This window comes from Ranitomeya imitator, chromosome 8, assembly GCF_032444005.1.
Source record: "Ranitomeya imitator isolate aRanImi1 chromosome 8, aRanImi1.pri, whole genome shotgun sequence".
Taxonomy (NCBI): domain Eukaryota; kingdom Metazoa; phylum Chordata; class Amphibia; order Anura; family Dendrobatidae; genus Ranitomeya; species Ranitomeya imitator.
In genome coordinates, this window is record NC_091289.1 from 92,247,548 (window position 1) to 92,274,855 (window position 27,308).

A 27,308-nucleotide genomic window follows, 5' to 3' on the forward strand; every position below is an offset into this window, starting at 1 on the left:
CGTTTTCTTTCCTCAAAAATATTTTTTTAGCCCAGAATTTTTTATTTTCCCAAGGGTTACAGGAGAAACGGGACCCCAACAGTTGTTGTCGAGTTTCTCCTGAGTACGGTGATACCCCATGTGTGGGGGTAAACCACTGTTTGGGCACACGTCGGGGCTCAGAAGGGAAGTAGTGACTTTTGAAATGCAGACTTTGAAGGAATGCTCTGCGGGCGTGACGTTGCGTTTGCAGAGCCCCTGGTGTGCCTAAACAGTAGAAACCCCCCACAAGTGACCCCATTTTGGAAACTAGACCCCCCAAGGAACTTATCTAGATATGTGGTGAGAACTTTGAACCCCCAAGTGCTTCACAGACGTTTACAACGCAGAGCCGTGAAAATAAAAAATCATTTTTCTTTCCTCAAAAATGATGTTTTAGCAAGCAATTTTTTATTTTCACAAGGGTAACAGAAGAAATTGGACCCCAATAATTGTTGCGCAGTTTGTCCTGAGTACACTGATACCCCATATGTGGGGGTAAACCACTGTTTGGGCACACGTCGGGGCTCGGAAGTGAGGGAGCACCATTTGACTTTTTGAATACAAGATTGGCTGGAATCAATGGTGGCGCCATGTTGCGTTTGGAGACCCCTGATGTGCCTAAACAGTGGAAACCCCTCAATTCTACCTCCAACACTAACCCCAACACACCCCTAACCCTAATCCCAACTGTAGCCATAACCCTAATCACAACCCTAACCACAACCCTAAGGCTATGTGCCCACGTTGCGGATTCGTGTGAGATTTTTCCGCACCATTTCTGAAAAATCCACAGGTAAAAGGCACTGCGTTTTACCTGCGGATTTACTGCGGATTTCCAGTGTTTTTTGTGCGGATTTCACCTGCGGATTCCTATTGAGGAACAGGTGTAAAACGCTGCGGAATCCGCACAAAGAATTAACATGCTGCGGAAAATACAACGCAGCGTTTCCGCGCGGTATTTTCCGCACCATGGGCACAGCGGATTTGGTTTTCCATAGGTTTACATGGTACTGTAAACCTGATGGAACACTGCTGCGAATCCGAGGCAGCCAATCCGCTGCGGATCCGCAGCCAAATCCGCACAGTGTGCACATAGCCCAATTCTAAAGGTATGTGCACACACTGCGGAAAGTGCTGTGGATCCGCAGCAGTTTCCCATGAGTTTACAGTTCAATGTAAACCTATGGGAAACAAAAATCGCTGTACACATGCTGCAGAAAAACTGCACGGAAACGCAGCGGCTTACATTCCGCAGCATGTCACTTCTTTCTGCGGATTCCGCAGCGGTTTTACAACTGCTCCAATAGAAAACCGCAGTTGTAAAACCCCAGTGAAATGCGCAGAAAAACCGCGGTAAATCCGCAGCGGTTTAGCACTGCGGATTTATCAAATCCGCTGCGGAAAAATCCCCAGAGAACCAGAAAACGTGTGCACATACCGAAACCCTAACCCTAACCCTAGTTCTAACCCCAACCTTAGTGGGAAAAAAAAATTCTTTATTTTATTATTGTCCCTACCTATGGGGGTGACAAAGAAGAGGGGGTCATTTACTATTTTTTTTATTTTGATCACTGTGATAGGTTATATCTCAGTGATCAAAATGCACTTTGGAACGAATCTTCCGGCCGGCAGATTCGGCGGGCGTACTGCGCATGTGCCCTTCATTTTGGAAGATGGCGGCGCCCATGGGGAAGACGGACGGACCCCGGGAGTATCGGTAAGTATGATGGGGTAGAGGGGAGCACGGGGGGGTTTGGATCGGAGCATGGGGGGTGGATCGGAGCACGGGGGGGGTGGATCGGAGCACGGGGGGGGGGGGGGGTTGTTTTGACTACTGTTCTTTTAAAAGACATTCCCTCCAGCCAAGACCTTTGTTCCTTTTGCTAGGAGAATGATGTCATGGGGACACATTTCGAAGCAGGCCGGCCATGTGGGCATACGCAATTCTACTGAGCTGATTGCTCGCCGCTTCTGCTGGCCTTTGCAGCATAACATGTTCGGGACTTTGTAACCTCCTGTTCTCTGTGCACCAGAAACAAGACTCACAGAAACAAGCCTGGCAACTCGTTGCCTTGGATTTTATCACGGACTTGCCCCTCTCTGAAGGTTACATCATCATCTGGGTCATGGTGGACCGATTCTCCAAGATGGCTCACTTCATTTGCTTGGTCAATCTCCCCTTCGCTCCCAACAGTTCTATGAGGATGCATTTAGTCTCCATGGTCTTCCTCTCCACATGGGGTTAGTGTGTTCAGTTTCAGTGCATTTGTATTTGTAGTTATTATGTTTAATGTTTTTCTTTTAGTATTAAGGCTATATACACACGTTGCAGATTTGACCGTGGAATTTTTCTGTGCAGATTCTGTATTTCTTGGCAAAAAACGCAGGTCAGAATCTGTACCTTTTTTGGTATGTGCACACATTGCAGATTTTTGTGCAGATTTCTTCCTTTTTTACCCTTGCAAATTTCTATTATGGAATGGGTGCAGAAACGCAGCAAATCTGCACAAAGAATTGACATGGTCCTTTTTTGAATCTGCTGCAATTTCCATACAGATTTTTCTGCACCATCAGCACAGGATTTTTTTTTGCCATTGATTTACATTGTACTGTAAATCACTTGCAGATCTGCAGTGTTTCTGCGTGGAAAAAAAATGCTGCAGATCTGCAGGGAATATGCAACGTGTGCACAGAGCCAAATACTGACTTTAGGTAAAACTAACCGTTACTACACAGTGTAGAGTACAGAAAATCTCCATTGTTATTACTCAAATTTAACTGTTTGGTTTCTTTATCACACAGCAATGGCTGGTACTTCTAAACTCGTAATGGATTTTAGTATATACTGTTGCAATCCTTTTGAAGAAAATAAACACCAGTACAAGAATGGAAGTTTGAGGAAAATCCTTCAAAGCAGGTATGAAAATTTGTGACCGTTGCAGAAAGCAACTTGCAAAAGAGAAAATACTATACAGTCATACAATTTGAAAGAACCTGGAATATCAAACATGGATGTGGAGTTTATAAATCCTGATTTACCAATTAAGAATTTGAATAAATCACTTTCTAACAACGAAGATTCACCTATAGCAAAAAAAAAAAAAAATGCATTTTCCAGGTTATTGCAAAAGAAAATTAGAAAATGCAACAAAAAAAAAACTGACCCAAGAACTGGCAGGTGAAACTGTAGAAGATGAAGGAAAAAACGAGACTGACCCAGGGATCATTCTGTAGCTTAAAGGGACACTGTCACCTGAATTCGGAGGGAACAATCTTCAGCCATGGAGGCGGGGTTTTTGGGTGTTTGATTCACCCTTTCCTTACCCGCTGGCTGCATGCTGGCTGCAATATTGGATTGAAGTTCATTCTCTGTCCTCCGTAGTACATGCCTGCACAAGGCAATCTTGCACAGCGCAGGCGTGTACTATGGAGGACAGAGAATGAACTTCAATCCAATATTGCAGCCAGCATGCAGCCAGCGGGTAAGGAAAGGGTGAATCAAACACCCAAAAACCCCGCCTCCATGGCTGAAGATTGTTCCCTCCAAATTCAGGTGACAGTGTCCCTTTAAAGCAAACCTGTCCTATGACCAGTACATTTACCCCTTTTTTTTTTTTTTTACTTCTTTTGTTACTTACAATTAAGTACTATACCTATCCAGAAGTATATTGTAATATTGTAACCTTGTTATACTGATAATTGGAGAAACCTGTCTGCGTTTGAGTTCTCTAATTTTATTGCTTCCTTCCCCCTTCCCTCGGTTAACAAGGGAGGAAGGGGGTTGGGGGTTATGTCTTTTAAAAATTTAAAAAATTAAATAAAAATATTTAAAAATAAAGCGAACCTGTCAGTTGTTTTGGCCAATATAAGATTGCGGCCACTACTTTTCAGGGCTTATCTACAGCATTCTATAATGCTGTAGATAGGTCCCCGATCCAACCTGAAAGACAAGAAAAATAAGTTTTATTATACTTACCCAGGGGGCGGCCAGGTCCAATGGGTGTCGCAAGTCTGGGTATGGCGCCTCCCATCTTCTTGCGATGCCGCTCTCCTGCTTGCTTTACAGGCTCCCTGGCCTCTCGCTTATGGCATACTGTTGAGGCAGAGCAAAGTACTGCAGTGCGCAAGTGCAGGGAAAGGTCAGAGGCCCAGCGCCTGCGCACTGCAGTACTTTGCTCTGCCCTCAACAGGAAAGATAAGTACACCTGCGCAGGAGCGCAATTCTGGGGAGCCTGTGAAGCAAGCAGGAGGGCGGCATCGCAAGAAGATGGGAGGCGCTGGACACGGACCTGCGACACCCATCGGACCACCCCTGGGTGAGTATAATAAAACTTATTTTTCTTATCTTTCAGGTCAGACTGGGGGCTTATCTACAGCATTATAGAATGCAGTCGATAAGCCCTGAAAAGCAGTGGCCGCATCTTATAGCAGCAAAATCTGCTGACAGGTTCCCTTTAAAGAAATACTTAAATTCACTCTCAGCCGAAGAGAACAGTTCATGATACTAACTACATTACCAAATAGTTGGACATGCAAAACAATAGAAAAGGAGTTTAACGTTAGCAATAGAATGGCTAGAAAAACTAAATGTCTAGTTAGAGAAAAAGGTTTCATGTCTTCTCACAATTGTAAGCCAGGCAAACAATTAAATAAATCTATAGAGGATAAAGTGAAATTCTTATAATAGTGATGAAGTGAGCCCAGTTATGCCTGTCAGGAAAGATATTGTGTCTATGCCAGTTAACAGTAAGTAAACTCATGTCCATAAGAGGCTGGTTCTTGCCAATATGAAAGAGTACACAACTATAAAGTATACAACTTCTACATAAATTGGATTTTCAAAATTTGCCGCCCTGCGACCTAAGAATTGTGTCCTGGCTGGCGGTAGTGGCACACACTCAGTAGGAGTATGCACAGCACACCAGAACACTAAGCTTATGATTGAAGGAGGTAAGCTGAAAGATATTCAGTTTAGTGAGTCCAACCTTGGTGATTACAAAGTACGGTATGTCGGTCTCAAATAATGTGCCAGAAAACAGTTCTTGCCGTTACCTAAATATTTTGAAAAAAATGTGCTCCAGTAATGGCTCGCAAAGAAAAAATATTCTGAACAGTGGATATCCGTTGACATATGTACTTTTGACACGGTCTCTAAAAGTACAGAAGACTTTGCTGAATGTTTTTCTGCAGTCCTTAACTCCTTCACTCCGAAGCCTATTTTCACCTTCCTGACCAAGGCCAATTTTTACTATTCTGCCCACTGTCACTTTATGAGGTCATAACTCTAGAACGTTTCAATGGATCCCGGTGATTCTGACACCATTTTCTCGTGACATATTGTGCTTCATAATAGTGGTATAATTTCTCTGATATGACTTGCATTTATTTGTGAAAAAAAATGGAAATTTGGCGAACATTTTTTGGAATGTGGAAGGAAATAATAAACATTTACTTTTCTTTCACAAAAATTTTCCTTTAGACCTAATTTTTTTTTTTTTTTAACGTTCGCAAGGGTAACAGGAGAAAATAGACCATACAATTTGTTGTGCAATTTCTCCTGAGCATGCAGATACCCCATATGTGAGGGAAATCTACTGTTTGGCCACACAGCAGGGTTCGGAAGGGAAGGAGTGCCATTTGACATTTTGAATGTAAAATTTGCTGGAATAATTAGCGGATGCCATGTCACGTTTGGAGAGCCCCTCATGTGATTAAACAGTGGAAGAAACCCCCAACAAGTGACACCATTTTGGAAACGAGACCCCTTAGGGAACTTATCTAGATGTGCATTGAACACCTTGAACTCGCAGGTGCTTCACAAAAGTTAATAACGTAGAGCCACGAAAATAAAAAATAAAATCACATTTTTCCCAGATAAATCTTTTTAAGCTCTAAATTTTGCATTTCCATAAGGGTAACAGGAAAATTTGCTCCATAAAATTTGTTGTGCAATTTCTCCTGAGTACACCGATACCCAATATGTGGAGGATAACAACTGTTTAGGTGCACGGCAGGGCTCGGAAGGAACCACGCCTCCTGCGTGTCTCACCAGCATCTCTGCAGACGGTACCTCACAATGTCCCAAGGCAATACTCTATCACACTTCATTTGAAGTGTATCTCTTTCACTTCAGGGGCTTGTTTGTTGCAAAAACTTTCTTCTTTTATCTATGACCAGTTGGCAATGGTGATTTACTCTTAGGGTATGTGCACACGTCAGGATTTTTAGCGTTTTTTTTGCGGAATTTCGCTATAAAAACGCTATAATTCCGCATTAAAAACGCTAAAATTATGCATCCTATCATTTAGAATGCATTCCGGATTTTTTGTGCAGATGTAAGCGTTTTTTTCCCACAAAAAAAACGCTTACCGCTAAAAATCCGGACATGCTCTATCTTTTTCTGGAATTTTTGCGGATTTCTCAGCCAAAATGACATTCCGGAAAAAAAAAAAAAAAATCAGCATAAATTCCGCAAAAAATGCGCAATTTCCGCGAGAAATCCGTGCCAAAAAAACCGCGGATTTCTGGCAGAAATCTCAGGATTTTGTCAGGAAAAAATCCTGACGTGTGCACATACCCTTAGAGCTATAGTTGCTATATACCCATGCTCATCTGGCTTTAGCCTTTATACTAGGATTAGCTCTTAATATATTTTATAATTGTCAAATGGTCAAATTTAGCAAACCAATATATACTTCTTTTCTCTGTGCCTGATCCTGTTGTGCCATGTGGGACACATGTGTTTTTCTGTCTGGTGTATTACCGGTTTTTGTAATAATTTCCATCTAAACACCGGCATCTTTAGCTGCTATTTTATAACCTGGGTACCCTTGTATTTTTGTCTGCTATTTAATATGTGCAATAAAATTTATACAATTTTTTCATGATAAAACCCCTTTATTCTTTATTTGGATCTTTAATGTATATGTCATATCATAGCATGGTCTGATGATTCTTTTGGGATAATTTTCATCTCTAGATCCTTTTTTGGTATCATGTTTTAGGCCTAAGGGGTGAGTCTCATTCAGCCACAGTGACACTTTTATAGGTTTACATACCATAATATGTTCACGGGCAACAGTTTTTGATCCAAGTCATGGTTCAAAATAACTCAAACAAGTCCATGGCTTCGTGAAAATCACGGCCAGCACATGAATGGTATACGTGTCCCAGTGCCCCAACACATCCGGTTATCCACTACTTTTGGATCCTTCAAAAGAAACCTGAAAACCCACCTCTTCAAGGAAGCTTACAGACTGTAAAGACCACACGGCCAGCTCAACATCATTGGAGCTACTGCAACCCTCGACCTCCTGTTTCCTTCCCCACCATCCTGTAGAATGTAAGCCCACAAGGGCAGGGTCCTCTTCCCTTTGTACCAGTCTGTCATTGTTAGTTTTGTTTACTGTAAGTGATATTTTTATTTTGATGTAACCCCTTCTCATGTACAGCACCATGGAATTAATGGTGCTATATAAATACCGTACATAATAAGAATAGTAATAAATCCCTGTGCGGTCAAAAATTAACATTGCAATATTCTGTAGAAGTTTTGCAATTTTTTTTTTTTTTTTTTTCATACGTGAACCTCACAAATGGTAAAATTTGATAAAATGAAACTCAAAAAACACTGAATAATGGTCTGTCTTTACGTACGACAAAAATCATGGACGCTTAAATGAGGCTGTATAGACAAAGGTGATAAAAATTTAGAATAAAAAAAACATTACTTTTGCATCCGTGCCTCTATCACAGGCTTAACAGCAGCAATCCATTCATCATGACTGCATGGACCTGCAAGAAAACAAAAATTCTATTACGGTACATTGTCAGGTAAAGGATTGGAATAACATATTGCAGAACATGAAATATGGGTTAACCTTGTTTACACATACAGTCATGGCTGAAAGTGTTGGCATAATTATGCTTTGTTACACGGATATTTCTTTCCTGTGTGTATTGGAACACACACACAAAAAAAAAAAAACAGAAAAAAGGCAAATTGCATAGAATTTCACCCAAAACCCCAAAATGAGCCGGACAAAGTTGTTGGCACCCTCAACTTAAAATTTTGTTGAACACCCTTTGGAATAAATAACTGCAATCACACCCTATAACCATCAACAAGCTTCTTACACTAGAATTTTGGACCACTTTTCTGCTACACATAGCTGCGCTGATGCTCTGCCATGTATAGCACAAGCGAACAATCGCAGTTTCAATTTCCCTAAGGCTAGGTTCATACGCTAACGGACTGCGCTAACGCAATTCCCGAAAAAGGATCGCGTTATGCGATCGCTCTTGCGCAGGTGCTCTATCTGCGCTAGCGGTGATGGACCCAAAAACGCTGCAGACAGCATTCGAGGTCCGTCACAAAAAAACTGCACATCACTAACGCATGCCAATAATGACAGGCGTTAGTGATGCGCTACATAATTGCGGTCAATGGGTGCGCTAACGGATCCGTTACATAGCGTTAGTGCCGCTATGTAACGGATTCCGTCAGCGGAGACCCACTAACGCAATGTGAACCTAGTCTAAGGAAACTATTCAATTACAGTAAAACGTTTAAAAAAAGATAAATAAAAAAAACAAAACAATAAAAACAAACAAAAGATTAAATCACCCCATTAAAAACAAAAGCTACACATTTGGTATCGATGAGTTAGTAAAACTGATCAAAATATTAAACAATGTAATCAGATGGGTAAATGGCGTAATAAAGATTCAAAATGCCTGAATTAGGTTTTTTTGCCATCTTAACACTGCAATAAAGGCAAACAAAACATTGTATCTACCCCAAAATGGTAACCCCTTCAGCCCCCCAAGCCTGTTTTTATCTTCATGACCAGGCCAAAATTTAACAATTCTGACCAGTGTCACTTTATGCGGCAATAACTCTGGAACGTTTCAACGGATCCCACTGATTCGGACATATTGTACTTCATGATAACGGTAAAGTTTGTTTGATATAACTTGCGTTTATTTGTGAAACAAAAAAAGAAAGTTTGGAAAATGTTCAAACTTTTTATTTTTATGCCCTTAAACCAGAGGCTCATATTACACAAAATAGTTAACATTTCCCACATGTCTACTTTACATCAGCACAATCTTTGAACCATCATTTTCTTTGTTATAGTAAGAAGGGCTAAAACTTGACCAGAGATTTCTCATTTTTCCAACAAAATTTACAAAATCAAATTTTTATTTTTTTTTACGGACATCATCACATGTGAAGTCACTTTGAAGGGTCTTTATGATAGAAGATACTCAAAAGTGACACCATTTTAAAAACTGCACCCCTGAGTGCACAAAACCACATTCAATAAGTTTATTAACCCTTCAGGTGCTGCACAGGAATTAAAGCAATGTGGAAAGAAAAAAAAAATCAGGGTATGTATGCAGGGTATGTATGAGACAGAGACCTAAATCTTTCAGAATTGAGGCCACATAAGCTAGGCGTAAACTCTGTGGGTCTAGATGATATATTGGACCTTGATTTAGAAGGTCGTAGTTTGGATAATTGATAAGAGGAACCTCTGCTTTTAGAATGTTCAATGCTGCAAACCAGCTTCTCTTTGGCAAAGAGGTTCAATCAGAATAGTTTTTTCTCAGTTCTGATTTTTTGCAATGTCCTTGGTAGCAAAGGAATCTGAGGAAATGCATAGGGCAGCCTGAACTTCGAAGGGTGGGCCCAATTCTAACACATCGGGTATTCTAGAACATGCATGTCCACGTAGTATATTGCCCAACCACGTAGTATATTGCCCAGTCACGCAGTATATTGCCCAGTCACATAGCATATTGCCCAGAGACATAGTATATTGCCCAGCGACGTAGTATATTGCCCAGAGACGTAGTATTCAGCAGAGCCACGTAGTATATTGCCCAGTCACATAGTATATTCCCCAGTCGCGTAGTATATTGCCCAGCCCGCGTAGTATATTGCCCAGCCCGCGTAGTATATTGCCAACGACGTAGTATATTGCCCAGTCACGTAGTATATTGCCCAGTCACGTAGTATATTGCCCAGTCACGTAGTATATTGCCCAGTTACGTAGTATATTGCCCAGCCACGTAGTGTATTGCCCATCCAGCGTAGTATATTGCCCAGCGACGTAGTATATTTCCCAGTCACGTAGTATATTGCCCAGTCACGTAGTATATTGCCCAGTCACGTAGTATATTGCCCAGTCACGTAGTATATTGCCCAGTCACGTAGTATATTGCCCAGCCACGTAGTATATTGCCCAGCGACGTAGTATATTGCCCATCTAGCGTAGTATATTGCCCAGCGACGTAGTATATTGCCCAGTCACGTAGTATATTGCCCAGTCACGTAGTATATTGCCCAGTCACATAGTATATTGCCCAGTCATGTAGTATATTGCCCAGTCACGTAGTATATTGCCCAGCCACGTAGTATATTGCCCAGCGACGTAGTATTCAGCACAGAGCCACGTAGTATATTGCCCAGTCATAGTATATTGCCCAGTCACGTAGTATATTGCCCAGTCAAGTAGTATATTGCCCAGTCACGTAGTATATTGCCCAGTCACGTAGTATATTGCCCAGCGAAGTGGTATATTGCCCAGATACGTAGGTATATAACACTGCCCACGCAGTATTTAGCAGTGTGTGCACCATATCCCTGTTAAAAAAAAATTATTAAAATAAAAAATAGTTATATACTCACCCCTGGGATCCAGCGATGCTGTGTGAGATGCGGCCGCCATCTTCCGTTCCCAGGATGCATTGCGAAATTACCCAGATGACTTCTGGGTAAGTTCGCAATGCATCTCGGGAAACGGAAGATGGCGGCCGGCGCGAGCGCATCGTCCGACGACGGAAGGCAAGAATAGCAGGTTATTTGTTTTTTATTATTTTTAACATTACATCTTTTTACTATTGATGCTGCATAGGCAGCATCAATAGTAAAAACTTGGTCACACAGGGTTAATAGCAGTGGTTACGGAGTGCATTACCCACGGCATAAAGCGGTCAGTTACCGCTGGCATTAACCCTGTGTTAACGGTGACCGGAGGGGAGTATGGATCGGGCGCCGGGGACACTGACTGCGGGGAGTATGGAGCAGCCATTTTTTTCCGGTCTGTGCCCGTCGCTGATTGGTCGTGGCTGTTTTGCCGCGACCAATCAGTGACTTGGATTTCCAGGACAGACAGAGGACGCGACCAATGAAAATCCGTGACAGACAGACAGAAAGACGGAAGTGATCCTTAGACAATTATATAGTAGATTTCTTCTTAAGAAGTCTGCTTGAATATTGTCAGATCCTTTTTTTTTTTTTTTTTTTTTAAAGGTGAAGGGCCGACAAGAACAGGAGGTGATGTTCTGCCCACCTAAAAATCCATGCAGAGATCTCTCGCAGGTTCCCGTACTTCGTGCTCCCTTGAAGTAGGTGAGACACTAGTCATATTGTCGGAATACATTTTGTCTTAGGTTCCCTATAGTAAAGATTTTGCTGATCTGAAGGCTTTTTCCACAGCCCTTAATTCTCTGTAGTTTGAGGGCTGCTTATCCATGTATCGGCAAGACATCTTGGAAGGAGATATAACTGCTTCCGAACCCCTCTCGCTGGCATCCTTTGTTACTGATAAAAAGTGATACTGAACCAAGAATGCTCCTTTCACCACATTCTCTGGGTTGAGCCACCAGACGAGCAATGCTTTCACACGATAAGGTAAGCAAATTCTTTTGCAGAGTGAGCCTGGAGTTCTGTCCTAGAGAGAAAGAATGAAGCTCTGTAGGTCTCTTGTATGAGCCGGACCCTAGGGAACTTCTTATATTCATGCTGTCATAGATCCCAGGACTAACATCTCAAATCTTCTAGATACTGTTTTTTTATTTCTTAAGATTCGAATTTTGGATCTTATATGCAGCCGTTTGGGTACCAGAAGAGAGTAGATTTGAGCCTGAGAATTTAACTCCTCTCTGACATCTGATGTATTACCCATCAAGGTGACCTGGGCCTGTCTGACCATGGACAGGATAGTACGTCATCGCCAATGGCTGCGCACTCGGGGGGTGCGCAGCCGATCGCCACCAGGTGTCAGCTGATTCTCACAGCTGACACCCGGCACTAGGTGCCAGCAGTAGCGGTCACAGATCACTCCCAGCACTTTAACCTCCGAAATAGTGCGATTGAACACAATGCAGCATTCCGGAAGCTGGCGCAGAGGCCGACAGCCCCTCTGCCATTGCATCAGAGACCCCGCAGCGTGCCGCGAGGTCCTGACCGCTGCCATGGTAACCCAATGTCGTCATGACGACATTCGGGTCACCAGAGCCAAGAAACGTCCTGTCATGCGCAGTGCATGATCAGGTAGTCTCTCAGTGTCAGTACACTAAATGTAGCGCTGACCGTTTCTATAGCATGCAGATGCTGCTTCATCTGCATGCTATAACAGCGATCAGCCTGCAAAAAATGATTGTCCCATAGCAGGACAAAGTAAAAAAGTAAACATTTTTTTTTTAAATAATTGTAAAAATATATATATAAAAAAATCAATATATTTGATCACTAAATGAATATTTGACTGAAAAAAAAATAAATCGCTAGGTCCGTAATGATCCAACCAAAAAAACTGTCCCACTAGTTAACCCCTTTAGTGAACACCATAAAAAAAAACAACAAAAAAAGCAGTGCTTTATCATACCGCCAAACAAAAAGTGGAATAACACGTGATCAAAAAGACGGATATAAATAAACACGGTACCGCTGAAAAAGTCAACCTGTCCCACAAAAAACAAGCCTGCCAAAATAAAGACACAGCCAGAAGACTTTATTCTGGCTGTGTCTTTATTTTACATTACAACTATAGGATTAGTAATGGATAGGTGTCTTATAGACACTTCTCCATTACTAAGGCATGGGCTTGATTTCATCGGTGACATCAACCCCAAAACTATTACCCCACTTGCCACTGCTACAGGGCAAGTGGGAAGAGCCAGGCAAAGAGACAGAATTGGCGCATATAATAGATGTGCTTTTCTGGGCATCTGTGGGCTGCTATTTTTAGACCTGCGGGATGGCCCCTTACCAGCCTGAGAATACCAGCCCTCAGCTGTGAGCTTTAGCAAGGCTGGTTGTCAAAAATGGGGAGTGACCCCACACCGTTTTCGAAATTATTTATTTAAATAATTAAAAAATATGGCGTGGCAACCCTTCTATTTTTGATATCCAACCTTGCTGAAGCGGACGGTTGAGTATTGTCTGTCTGGTTAGCAAAAATACGCGGGAACCTGCGCCGCTTTTTTCTAAATTACCGTATCCATTTACAGCGCAGGAGCGTCAGATGAATACTTCCATCCACCGCTCCGGCTGTCACTCTTATTAGCAGCAGCAGGGGTAGGCTGATGAGAGTAATAGTCTCATCAGCCGCCACCTGTTGTCTCTTTTATTACTTAACTGTAACTCATCATTCTCCCCTGCACGCGCCGATCGCCAGCAGAGCAGGGAAGAATGAGGAGAACCATGTTCACCACCCGGCATCGGGGAACAGCGCTTACTGTAACGCTTCTTCCCCAGCGCCGATGCGTGTCACATGGATTACATCCATGTGTGTTATGTGCATGCACGTGTGCGGGACATTTTTTGGCCTGTGCTCACATTAAAAAATGGACATGTCAGCGTGTTTTGCCCACGGACACACGGTCCGTGGAAACACACTGACAAGTATACAGACCCATTCACTTGAACAGGCAAATAGCGCTCAGTTCCTCCCAAGTCTCCCCGCATGGCTAAGTATCACTGTACAGCCACATATGGGGTACTGCCAAGTTCAGTAGAAATTGTCGGACAAATTTTGCTGCCATTTTTACCATTTCTTGTGTGAAAATGTAAAATCTTTGTCGAAAACAAAATTTGATGGTAAAAATGCAGTTACTGTATACACTCAGGTATAAACCGACACGAGTATAAGCGGACCCCCTAATTTTGCCACAAAAAACTGGGAAAACTTAATGACTCGAGTTTAAGCCTAGGGTGGAAAATGCAGCAGCTACCGGTAAATTTCAAAAATAAAAATAGGTACCAATAAAAGTAAAATTAATTGAGCTATCAGTAGGTTATGTGTTTTTGAATATCCATATTGAATCGGGAGCCCTATATAATGCTCAATACAGTTCATGATGGGCCCCATAAGATACACAATATTAAAATATGTCCCATATAATGCTGCACAAAAGTTAATAATGGCCCCATAAGATGCTCCATAGACACATTTGCCCCATACAGTACTGCATAAAGGTTAATAAGGGCCCCATAAGATGCTCCAGAGATATTTGCCCCATATAACGATGCACAAATGGTGATTATGGCCCCATAAGATGCTCCATAGAGATATTTGCCCCATATAGTGCTGCACAAATGTTGATTATGGCCCCATAAGATGCTCCATAAAAATATTTGCCCCATATAATGCTGCACTGCACAAACATTGATTATGGCCCCATAAAGATATTTGCCCCATATAGTGCTACACAAATGTTGAATATGGCCCCATAAGATGCTCTACATAGATATTTGCCCCATATAGTGCTGCACAAATGTTCAATATGGCCCCATAAGATGCTCCATAGAGATATTTGCCCCATGTGCTGTTGCTGTGATTAAAAAAAAAATCACATACTCACCTCTCGTCGCTCAGGCCCCCAGCACTTGCTATATTCACCTGTCCTCGTTCTGGCGTCACTGTGTATTCCGCATCCTCTGCAATAACGTTCAGGCAGAGGGCGGCGCACACACTAACCACGTCATCGCGCCCTCTGACCTGAGCGTCACTGCAGAGGACGCGGAAGACAGAGCGGCGCTGGAACCAGGAGAGGTGAATATCGCGCAGTGCTCCCCCTCCCCATTATACTCACCTGTTCCTGGCGCGGACCCTGCATCTCCGGTCGCTGACATCTTCTTCCAGCCTTGAGTGGTCACCGTTACCGCTCATTACAGTAATGAAAATGCGGCTCCACCCCTATGGGAGTGGAGTCTGGTCCATATTCATTACTGTAATGAGCAGTACCATGTGACCGCTCAACGCTAAAAGAAGCAGTCAGCGCCCAGAGACCAAAGATGCAGGGACCGCGCCTGGAGCAGGTGAGTATGTCACAGCCGCCATTCCCCCTCCCCCGCCGACTCCCAGGACAATGACTCGAGTATAAGCCGAGAGGGGCACTTTCAGCCTAAAAAAAATGGGCTAAAAATCTCGGCTTATACTCGAGTATATACGGTATTATGTCCTCACTGCCGAATGGTATAAAATTCGGTGACACCCATTTAGTCAATATGATCACTGCATCCCAAGATGAATTCATTGAGAGGTGTAGTACGTAAAATGGGGTCAGTGTTCTGCCGTTTGGCACCTCATGGGCTCTCCTAGTGGGTCATGGCACCTGTAAACCATAACAGTAAAATCTGGCGCTCCTTCCATTCTGAGCTCTGTCATACGCACAAACAGTGGTTTATCCCCACATATGGGGAATCAGCGTACTCAGGACAAATTGCACAATAACTTTTGGGGTCCAATTTCTTCTGTTACTCTTGGGGAAAAAAATTGGGGGCAAAAATATTTTTGTGAAAAAAATATATGATTTTTTATTTTTTCTGCTCTACGTTATAAACTTCTATGAAGCACTTGGGGGTTCAAAGTGATCAGCACATATCTAGATAAGTTCCTTAGGGGGTCTAGTTTCCAAAATGGTGTGACTTGTGCCTTCCCCTTTTTAGGCACATCAGGGGCTCTCCAAACGTGACATGGTGTCCGATCTTAATTCCAGCCAATTTTGCGTTTAAAAAGTAAAACAGAGCTCCTTCCCTTCCGAGCTCTGCCATTTGCCAAAACAGTAGTTTACCTGCACATATTGGGTATCAACGTACTCAGGACAAATTGGGGTCCAATTTCTCCTGTCACCCTTGGAAAATTAAAAAAAAAAATTGGTCTGAATTACATTTTTTGTGAAAAAGTTAATTTTTTTTTTTTTTTAAACATTTCAAATATTCCTGTGAAGCACCTGAAGGGTTAATAAACATCTTGAATGTGGCTTTGAGCACCTTGAGGGGTGCAGTTTTTAAAATGGTGTCACTTTGCGGTATTTTCTATCATATAGACCCCTCAAAGTGAATTCAAATGCGAGGTGGTCCCTACAAATAAAAAAAAAAAAAGGTGTAAAAATTAGAAATCACTGTTTAACCTTTAACCCTTACAACTTCCTAACAAAAAAAATTTTGCTTCTAAAATTGTGCTAATGCAAAGTACACATCTGGAAAATGTTACTTAAGTATTTTGTGTGACATATCTGTGTAATTTAAGGGCATGAAAATTCAAAGTTGTAAAATTGTGAAAATTTCAACATTTTCGCCACATTTCCATCCATTTTCCATTTCATATCAAAGAAATTTTACCACTAACATGAAGTACAATATGTCACGAAAAAAACAAACATTGTCAGAATCACCGGGATCCATTGAAGCGTTCCAGAGTTATGACCTCATAAAGGGACAGTTGGATAGAATTGTAAAAATTGGCTCGGTCATTAACATGCAAACCACCCTCGGGGGTAAAGGGGTTAAGAGGATCCCTTAAGAAGACTTTCTTGGTGGAGGTAGTCAGATCAGATTTTTCTTGATTTATGATCCAACCCAAGGATGTTCGAATCTGGAGCGTTAACTGGAGATGATTTCTGAGACAGGGAAGAGAGGGAGCCATAATTAGAAAATTATCCAGATAAGGGATAATGCAAAGGTCTTACTTCCTGATGAACGCCACCACCTCTGCCATGATTTTTGTGACTATTCAAGGAGCTAAAGAAATCCCAAAAGGAAGGACACTGAACAGAAAACAAACCATTTTTTCCCCTAGAAAGACTGCAGGAATTTCCAATAATCTGGATTTATGGGGAGAGAATAGTTAGCATCTTGCAGATCGATAGTTGCCATGACAAAGTCTCTGCCTATTAATGGGTCCATGGATCTTATAGAATCCACTTTGAACCTTCTGTACACGATGTGCCGATTCAGGAGCTTCAGACATATAATGATTTTGTGGGACACATTTGTTTTTATTTTATGAGAAATAGGTGGGAATAATGGTCTTTGCCTTGTTCCGAATCTGGAACTGATGAAATTACCGTATATACTCGAGTATAAGCCGACCCAAGTATAAGCCGACCCCCCTAATTTTGCCACAAAAAAACTGGGAAAACTTAATGACTCGAGTATAAGCCTAGGGCGGAAAATGCAGCAGCTACCGGTAAATTTCAAAAGTAAAAATAGATACCAATAAAAGTTAAATTAATTGAGACATCAGAAGGTTAAGTGTTTTTGAATATCCATATTGAATCAGGAGCCACATATAATGCTGCATAAAGGGTAATAAGGGCCTCATAAGATGCTCCATAGAGATATTTGCCCTATATAGTGCTGCACAAGTGTTATGGCCCCATAAGATGCTCCGTACAGTCACTTGCCCCATATAGTGCTGCACAAGTGTTATGGCCCCATACAGATGCTCCGCACAGCTACTCGCCCCATATAATGCTGCACAAGTGTTATGGCCCCATTTTAGTGCTCCGTGCAGCCACTTGCCCCATATAGTGCTGCACAAGCGTTATGGCCCCATACAGATGCTCCGCACAGCCACTTGCCCCATATAATGCTGCACAAGTATGGCCCCATAAGATGCTCCGCACAGCCAATTGCCCCATATAATGCTGCACAAGTATGGCCCCATAAGATGCTCTGCACAGCTACTTGCCACATATAATGCTACACAAGTATGGCCCCATAAGATGCTCTACACAGCTACTTGCCCCATATAATGCTGCACAAGTATGGCCCCATAAGATGCTCTGCACAGCTACCAGTCACTTGCCCCATATGCTGTGGCTGCCATAAAAAAAAAAAAAAAAATCACATACTCACCTCTTCGCTCAGGACCCCGGCACTGTCACCTGCTCCTCGTGCGGCTCCGTCTTCGACACTGACGCTCAGCAGAGGGCGCACACTGACTACGTCACTGCTGAAGACAGAGCGACACCCGGACCAAGGAGCAGGTGACTATCGCGCAGCGCTCATCCTCCCCGTATACTTACCTGGTCCTGGCGCTGCGTCCCTGCTTCTTCCCCGGCGCTGCATCTTATTCCTGTATTGAGCGGGCAGCGTCACCGCTCATATACAGTAATTAATATGCGGCTCCACCTCTATGGGGGGTGGAGCCGCATATTCATTACTGTATATGAGCGGTGCCATGTGACCGCTCAATACAGGAAGATGCAGCGTTGGAAGAAGCAGGGACTGCAGGGACCGCGCCGGGAGCAGGTAAGTATAATTACACAGCCCCCGCTCCCCCTCCCGTGCCGACCCCCGGGTATGACTCGAGTATAAGCCGAGAGGGGGACTTTCAGCCCCCAAAAATGGGCTAAAAATCTCGGCTTATACTCGAGTATATACGGTACTCCCGAAGCTTGCAGGTCCTAGAGCCCTGCGATTAGGATCTTCTGTAACTTCGAAGATGGCAGGGATATTACTTCCAGCTTTTGCGGGGGGAAAAGAGGAAAACTATTTTTGTTTCCACTCTGATTCCAGAAATTTCTAATTTGAAGATATTTTATGCCACAGAGAGGAACTCCAAAATTCTGTATCCTACTGGTTTGGAGTCATTGTTGATCTTGACATTGGCTCTGAAAAATATTTCTTCCTCTTTCTCCTTTGGGACAACTCCAGTGACCTGATTTACCTTTCCTTCTTAAAGGGAATCTGTCACCTCATTTTTCGCATATAAGCTGCGGCATCTGCCATTAGGGGCTAGTTTACAGCATTCTGTAATTGCTGTAGATAAGCCCCCAATGTAACCTGAAAGATACAGTGTCTTGCGAAAGTATTCGGCCCCCTGGAACTTTTCAACCTTTTCCCACATATCATGCTTCCAACATAAAGATACCAAATGTACATTTTTGGTGAAGAATCAAGAAGTGGAACACAATTGTGAAGTTGAACGAAATTTATTGGTTATTTAAAATTTTTGTGGAAATTCAAAAACTGAAAAGTGGGGCATGCAATATTTTATTCGGCCCCTTTAACTTAATACTTTGCTGCGCCAACTTTTGCTGCGATTACAGCTGTAAGTCGCTTGCGGTATGTCTATATCAGTTTTGAACATCGAGAGACTGAAATTCTTGCCCATTCTTCCTTGGCAAACAGCTCAAGCTCAGTGAGGTTTGATGGTGATCGTTTATGAACAGCAGCTTTCAGCTCTTTCCACAGATTCTCGATTGGATTGAGGTCTGGACTTTGACTTGGCCAATCTAACACCTGGATACGTTTATTTGTTAACCATTCCATTGTAGATTTTGCTTTATGTTTGGGATGATTGTATTGTTGGAGGACAAATCTCCGTCCCAGTCTCAGGTCTTTTGCAGACTCCAACAGGTTTTCTTCAAGATCCTGTATTTGGCTGCATCCATCTTCCGATCAATTTTAACCCCTTCATGACCCAGCCTATTTTGACCTTAAAGACCTTGCCGTTTTTTGCAATTCTGACCAATGTCCCTTTATGAGGTAATAACTCAGGAACGCTTCAACGGATCCTAGCGGATCTGAGATTGTTTTTTCGTAACATATTGGGCTTCATGTTAGTGGTAAATTTAGGTCAATAAATTCTGCGTTTATTTGTGATAAAAACGGAAATTTGGCGAAAATTTTGAAAATTTCGCAATTTTCACATTTTGAATTTTTATTCTGTTAAACCAGAGAAAATAGTTAATAAATAACATTTCCCACATGTATACTTTACATCAGAACAATTTTGGAAACAAAATTATTTTTTGCTAGGAAGTTATAAGGGTTAAAATTTGACCAGCGATTTCTCATTTTTACAACGAAATTTACAAAACCATTTTTTTTAGGGACCACCTCACATTTGAAGTAAGTTTGAGGGGTCTATATGGCTGAAAATACCCAAAAGTGACACCATTCTAAAAACTGCACTCCTCAAGGTGCACAAAACCACAATCCATTAGTTTATTAACCCTTCAGGTGCTTCACAGCAGCAGAAGCAACATGGAAGGAAAAAACTGAACATTTAACTTTTTAGTCACAAAAATGATTTTTCAGCAACAATTTTTGTATTTTCCAATGGTAAAAGGAGAAACTGAACCACGAAAGTTGTTGTCCAATTTGTCCTGAGTACGCTGATACCTCATATGTGGGGGTAAACCACTGTTTGGGCGCACGGCAGGGCTTGGAAGGGAAGGAGTGCCATTTGACTTTTTGAATGAAAAATTGGCTGCACTCTTTAGCGGACACCATGTCAAGTTTGGAGAGCCCCCGTGTGCCTAAAAATTGGAGCTCCCCCACAAGTGACCCCATTTTGGAAACTGGACCCCCCAAGGAACTTATCTAGATGCCTAGTGAGCACTTTAAACCCTCAGGTGCTTCACAAATTGATCCGTAAAAATGAAAAAGTACTTTTTTTTCACAAAAAATTTCTTTTCGCCTCAATTTTTTCATTTTCACATGGGCAATAGGATAAAATGGATCCTAAAATTTGTTGAGCAATTTCTCCCGAGTACGCCGATACCTCATATGTGGGGGTAAACCACTGTTTGGGCACACGGCAGGGCTCGGAAGGGAAGGCGTGCCTTTTGACTTTTTGAATGGAAAATTAGCTCCATTTGTTAGCGGACACCATGTCGCATTTGGAGAGCCCCTGTGTGCCTATGCAATGGAGCTCCCCCACAAGTGACCCCATTTTGGAAACTAGACCCCCCAAGGAACTTATCTAGATGCATACTGAGCACTTTAAACCCCCAGGTGCTTCACAGAAGTTTATAATGCAGGGTCATGAAAATAAAAAATAATTTTTCTTTTCTCAAAAATTTTTTAGCCTGGAATTTCCTATTTTGCCAATGGTAATAGGAGAAATTGGACCACAAATGTTGTTGTCCAGTTTGTCCTGAGTACGCAGATACCCCATATGTGGGGGTAAACCACTGTTTGGGCGCACGGCAGGGCTCAGAAGGGAAGGCACGCCATTTGGCTTTTTAAATGGAAAATTAGCTCCAATCATTAGCGGACACCATGTCGCGTTTGGAGAGCCCCTGTGCGCCTAAACATTAGAGATCCCCCACAAATGACCCCATTTTGGAAACTAGACCCCCAAAGGAACTAATCTAGATGTGTGGTGAGCACTTTGAACCCTCAAGTGCTTCACAGAAGTTTATAACGCAGAGCCATGAAAATAAAAAAAAAAAATTCTTTTCTCAAAAATGATTTTTTAGCCCGCAATTTTTTATTTTCCCAAGGGTAACAGGAGAAATTTGACCCCAAAAGTTGTTGTCCAGTTTCTCCTGAGTACGTGGATACCCAATATGTGGGGGTAAACCACTGTTTAGGCACATGCTGGGGCTCGGAAGTGAAGTAGTGACGTTTTGAAATGCAGACTTTGATGGAATGCTCTGCGGGCGTCACGTTGCGTTTGCAGAGCCCCTGATGTGGCTAAACAGTAGAAACCCCCCACAAGTGACCCCATTTTGGAAACTAGACCCCGAAAGGAACTTATCTAGATGTGAGGTGAGCACTTTGAACCCCCAAGTGCTTCACAGAAGTTCATAACATAGAGCAAGAAAATAATAAATACGTTTTCTTTCCTCAAAAATAATTTTTTAGCCCAGAATTTTTTATTTTCCCAAGGGTTACAGGAGAAATTGGACCCCAAAAGTTGTTGTCCAGTTTCTCCTGAGTACGCTGATACCCCATGTGTGGGGGTAAACCACTGTTTGGGCACACGTTGGGGCTCAGAAGGGAAGTAGTGACTTTTGAAATGCAGACTTTGATGGAATGGTCTGCGGACGTCATGTTGCGTTTGCAGAGCCCCTGGTGTGCCTAAACAGTAGAAACCCCCCACAAGTGACCCCATTTTGGAAACTAGACCCCCCAAGGAACTTATCTAGATATGTGGTGAGCACTTTGAACCCCCAAGTGCTTCACAGACGTTTACAACGCAGAGCCGTGAAAATAAAAAATCATTTTTCTTTCCTCAAAAATGATGTTTTAGCAAGCAATTTTTTATTTTCTCAAGGGTAACAGGAGAAATTGGACCCCAGTAATTGTTGCGCAGTTTGTCCTGAGTACACTGATACCCCATATGTGGGAGTAAACCACTGTTTGGGCACACGTCGGGGCTCGGAAGTGAGGGAGCACCATTTGACTTTTTGAATACAAGATTGGCTGGAATCAATGGTGGCGCCATGTTGCGTTTGGAGACCCCCTGATGTGCCTAAACAGTGGAAACCCCTCAATTCTAACTCCAACACACCCCTAAACCTTATCCCAACTGTAGCCGTAATCCTAATCACAACCCTAACCCCAACACACCCGTAACCCCAACACACCCCTAACCCTAACCACAACCCTAATTCCAACCCAACCCTAAGGCTATGTGCCAACGTTGCGGATTCGTATGAGATTTTTCAGCACCATTTTTGAAAAATCCGCGGGTAAAAGGCACTGCGTTTTACCTGCGGATTTACCGCGGATTTCCAGTGTTTTTTGTCCGGATTTCACCTGCGGATTCCTATTGAGGAACAGGTGTAAAACGCTGCGGAATCCGCACAAAGAATTGACATGCTGCGGAAAATACAACGCAGCGTTCCCGCGCGGTATTTTCCGCACCATGGGCACAGCGGATTTGGCTTTCCATATGTTTACATGGTACTGTAAACCTGATGGAACACTGCTGCGGATCCGCAGCCAAATCCGCACCGTGTGCACATAGCCTAATTCTAAAGGTATGTGCACACGCTGCGGAAAACGCTGCGGATCCGCAGCAGTTTCCCATGAGTTTACAGTTCAATGCAAGCCTATGGGAAACAAAAATCGCTGTACACATGCTGCAGAAAAACTGCACGGAAACGCATCGGTTTACATTCCGCAGCATGTCATTTCTTTCTGCGAATTTCGCAGCGGTTTTACAACTGCTCAAATAGAAAATCGCTGTTGTAAAACCGCATTGAAATGCGCAGAAAAAACATGGTAAATCCGCCATAAATCCGCAGCGGTTTAGCACTGCGGATTTATCAAATCCGCAGCGGAAAAATCCGCAGAGGACCAGAATATGTGTGCACATACCAAAACCCTAACCCTAACCCTAGTTCTTACCCCAACCTTAGTGGAAAAAAAAAATTATTTTTTTTAGTGTCCCTACCTATGGGGGTGACAAAGGGGGGGGGGGGGGTCATTTACTTTTTTTTTATTTTGATCACTGAGATATAACCTCTCTCAGTGATCAAATTTCACTCTGGAACGAATCTGCCGGCCGGCAGATTCGGCGGGCGCACTGCACATGCGCCCGCCATTTTGGAAGATGGCGGCGCCCAGGAAAGAAGACGGACGGATCCCGGGAGGCCAGGTAAGTATAAGGGGGGGGAGATCAGGGCACGGGGGGGGGGGGGGGGCGTCGGTGCACGGGGGGGGTGGATCGGAACACGGGGGGGTGGATTGGAGCACGGAGTGGGGGATCGCTGTGCGGGCGGGTGGATCGGAGCACGGGGGGGGGGATCGCTGTGCGGGGTGGTTTGATTGGAGCACGGGGGGTGTGATTGGAGAACGGCGGGAGCGGGCAGGAGGACGGGGGAGCGGAGCACAGGACCGAGGGGAGCGGACCACAGATCGGGGGGCTGGGGGGGCGATCGGAGGGGTGGGGTGGGTGCACATTAGTGTGTCCAGCCATGGCCGATGATATTGCAGCATCGGCCATGGCTGGATTGTAATATTTCACCATTTTTTTAGGTGAAATATTACAAATCGCTCTGATTGGCTGTTGAAAGTGAAACTGCCAATCAGAGCGATCGTAGCCACAAGGGGGTGAAGCCACCCCCCCTGGGCTAAACTACCACTCCCCCTGTCCCTGCAGATCGGGTGAAATGGGACTTAACCCTTTCACCCGATCTGCAGGGACGCGATCTTTCCATGACGCATATGCTGCGTCATGGGTCGGAATGGCACCGACTTTCATGACGCAGCGTATGCGTCAAAGGTCGGGAAGGGGTTAACCATCTTCCCAGTCCCTGCTGAAAAAAAGCAGGCCCAAACCATGATGCTGCCACCACCATGTTTGACAGTGGGGATGGTGTGTTCAGGGTGATGAGCTGTGTTGCCTTTACGCCAAACATATCGTTTGGCATTGTTGCCAAAAAGTTCGATTTTGGTTCCATCTGACCAGAGCACTTTCTTCCACATGTTTGGTGTGTCTCCCAGGTGGCTTGTTGCAAACTTTAAATGACACTTTTGATGGATACAGTTATATGAAAAAGTTTGGGCACCCCTATGTTATGATCAGGTGGCCTTGGAGCAGCATGAAAACCTTCTCTGGAGTAGGTGGTAACTTATACTGACCGCAAACCCTGATCCTATCACCGCAACTATAAGTAGCCGTGGGGTGTACCTAACAAAACCTAGACACCTCGACACAGCCGGAGGACTAAATACCCCTAAAGATGGAAATAGGAAAACTATCTTGCCTCAGAGTAGACCCCCAAAGGATAGGCAGCCCCCCACAAATATTGACTGTGAGTTGGAGAGGAAAAGACACACGCAGGCAGAAAACAGGCTTAGCAAAGGAGGCCACTTCTAGCTAAATAGAAAAGGACAGGACAGAGTTCTGTGCGGTCAGTAATAAAACCCTTCCAAAATATCCATAGCAGAAAATACAAAAACTCCACCATCTAACTAAAGACGTGGAGAGTATAACTGCAACTCCAGAGAATCCAACCAGACTGAGAAAAACAGCTGACACAGTCTAAGCTGGACAAATAGAAACAAAAGATCAGCACGGAAAAGAAGCACACAGCAAGTGTGCTTCAGAAAAAGAAACAGACACTTATCTTTGCTGAACTGGCAGCTAAGCAGGTGAGGCCAGGCAGAGATCCAATACTTCCAAAGAAACATTGACAACTGGCAAGGGCTAATGAATCCTGCACACTTAAATATTCCAGTCAGAACAGCAATTAGCTGATACACCTGGCCAGTGCTGTGACTCAGAGACAACTGCATTCCCAACTACAACCACTGGAGGGAACCCAAGAGCAGAATTCACAACACCCCTATTAATCTTAATGTTTTATAAAAATTGTTTTTTTTGCAACAGCTATTTCAGTTTCATATATCTAATAATTATTGGACACAGTAATGTTTCTGCCTTGAAATGAGGTTTATTGTACTAATAGAAAATGTGCAATTTGCATTCAAACAAAATTTGACAGGTGCATAAGTATGGGCATCCCACCAGAAAAGTGACATTAATATTTAGTAGATCCTCCTTTTGCAAAAATAACAGCCTCTAGTCGCTTCCTGTAGCTTTTAATGAGTTCCTGGATCCTGGATGAAGGTATTTTTGGTCATTCTTCTTTACAAAACAATTCCAGTTCAGTTAAGTTTGATGGTCGCCGATCATGGACAGCCCTCTTCAAATGATCCCACAGATGTTCAATGATATTCAGGTGTGGGGACTGGGATGGCCATTCCAGAACAGTGTAATTGTTCATCTGCATGAATGCCTGAGTAGATTTGGAGCGGTGTTTTGGATCATTGTCTTGCTGAAAGATTCATCCCCTGCGTAACTTCAACTTTGTCACTGATTCATGAACATTATTGTCAAGAATCTGCTGACACTGAGAGGAATCCATGCGTCCCTCAACTTTAACAAGATTCCCGGTGCCGGCATTGGCCACACAGCCCCAAAGCATGATGGAACCTCCGCCAAATTTTTACTGTGGGTAGCAAGTGTTTTTCTTGGAATGCTGTGTTTTTTGGCCGCCATGCATAACGCCTTTTTGTATGACCAAACAACTCAATCTTGGTTTTATCAATCCACAGGACCTTCTTCCAAAAAGAAATTGGCTTCTCCAAATGTGCTTTTGCATACCTCAGCCGACTCGGTTTGTGGAGTGCTTGCAGAAACGGCTTCTTTCGCAACATTCTCCCATACAGCTTCTCCTTGTGCAAAGTGCGTTGTATAGTTGACCGATGCACAGTGACACCATACTCAGCAAGTTGATGCTGCAGCTCTCTGGAGGTGGTCTGAGGATTGTCCTTGACTGATCTCACCATTCTTCTTCTCTGCCTGATGTTTTTCTTGGCCTGCCACTTCTGGCCTTAACAAGAACTGTACCTGTGTTCTTCAATTTCCTTACTATGTTCCTCACAGTGGAAATTGACAGGTTAAATCTCTGAGACTGCTTATGTATCCTTCCCCTGAACAACTACGTTGAATAATCTTTGTTTTCAGATCATTAGACAGTTGTTTTGAGGAGCCCATGATGCAACTCTTCAGAGGAGATTCAAACAAGAGAACAACTTGCAAGTGGCCACTTTAAGTAGCTTTTCTCATGATAGCATACACCTGGCTATGAAGTTCAAAGCTCAATGAGGTTAGAAAACAAAAAAAAAGTGCTTTAGTAAGTTAGTAAAAAGTAGGTAGGAGTATTTAAAACAAGAAAATGATAAGGGTGCCCATACTTATGCACCTGTCAAATTTTGTTTGAATGCAGATTGCACAATTTCTGTTAGTACAATAAACCTCATTTCAAGGCAGAAACATTACTGTGTCCAACAGTTATTAGATATATGAAACTGAAATAGCTGTTGCAAAAAAAAACAATTTTTATAAAACATTAAGCTTAAGATTAATAGGGAAACAAAAAATATGCTTCTGGCACTCAGAAATTATTTAGTCTTTATTAATATATTCCCATGCAGACAATAGTAGTATAGTAACGTTTCGGTCAAAACCTTGACCTTCGTCAGACCCTATGTCAGCTAGGAGTGTATATATTTTGTCAAGGCAATATCAGCGATTAGAAGTGAGTCCCGACCCGGCACTGTGGAACGGGACGCACTTCTAATCGCTGATATTGCCTTGACAAAATATATACACTCCTAGCTGACATAGGGTCTGACGAAGGTCAAGGTTTTGACCGAAACGTTACTATACTACTATTGTCTGCATGGGAATATATTAATAAAGACTAAATAATTTCTATGAGTGCCAGAAGCATATTTTTTGTTTATACATAGGGGAGTGGTTGCCCCCTTCTTTTGAGCACCATTACAAGAAGTGGAGTGACGTGTCATCATTATATAAGATTAATAGGGGTGCCCAAACTTTTTCATATAACCATCTTTGAGAAATGGCTTTCTTCTTACCACTCTTCCATAAAGGCCAGATTTGAGCAGTGTACGACTGATTGTTGTCCTATGTACAGACTGTCCCACCTCA

At 43.0% G+C, this 27,308-nt stretch overlaps 1 protein-coding gene across 3 annotated transcripts in view; it reads right to left on the reverse strand.

Moving 5' to 3' along the window:
- UCHL5 (ubiquitin C-terminal hydrolase L5) overlaps nucleotides 1-27,308 on the reverse strand; it is a 421,169-nt gene that overhangs the window by 86,247 nt on the left and 307,614 nt on the right. For 2 of the 3 annotated variants that reach the window (XM_069737164.1, XM_069737163.1), the window contains exon 7: nucleotides 7,752-7,815. The exons of the other annotated variant lie outside the window; for it this stretch is intronic. In XM_069737164.1, coding sequence (XP_069593265.1) covers nucleotides 7,752-7,815 — 64 coding nt within the window. The remainder of the gene's footprint in view (nucleotides 1-7,751; nucleotides 7,816-27,308) is intronic. 3 annotated transcript variants of the gene reach the window in all.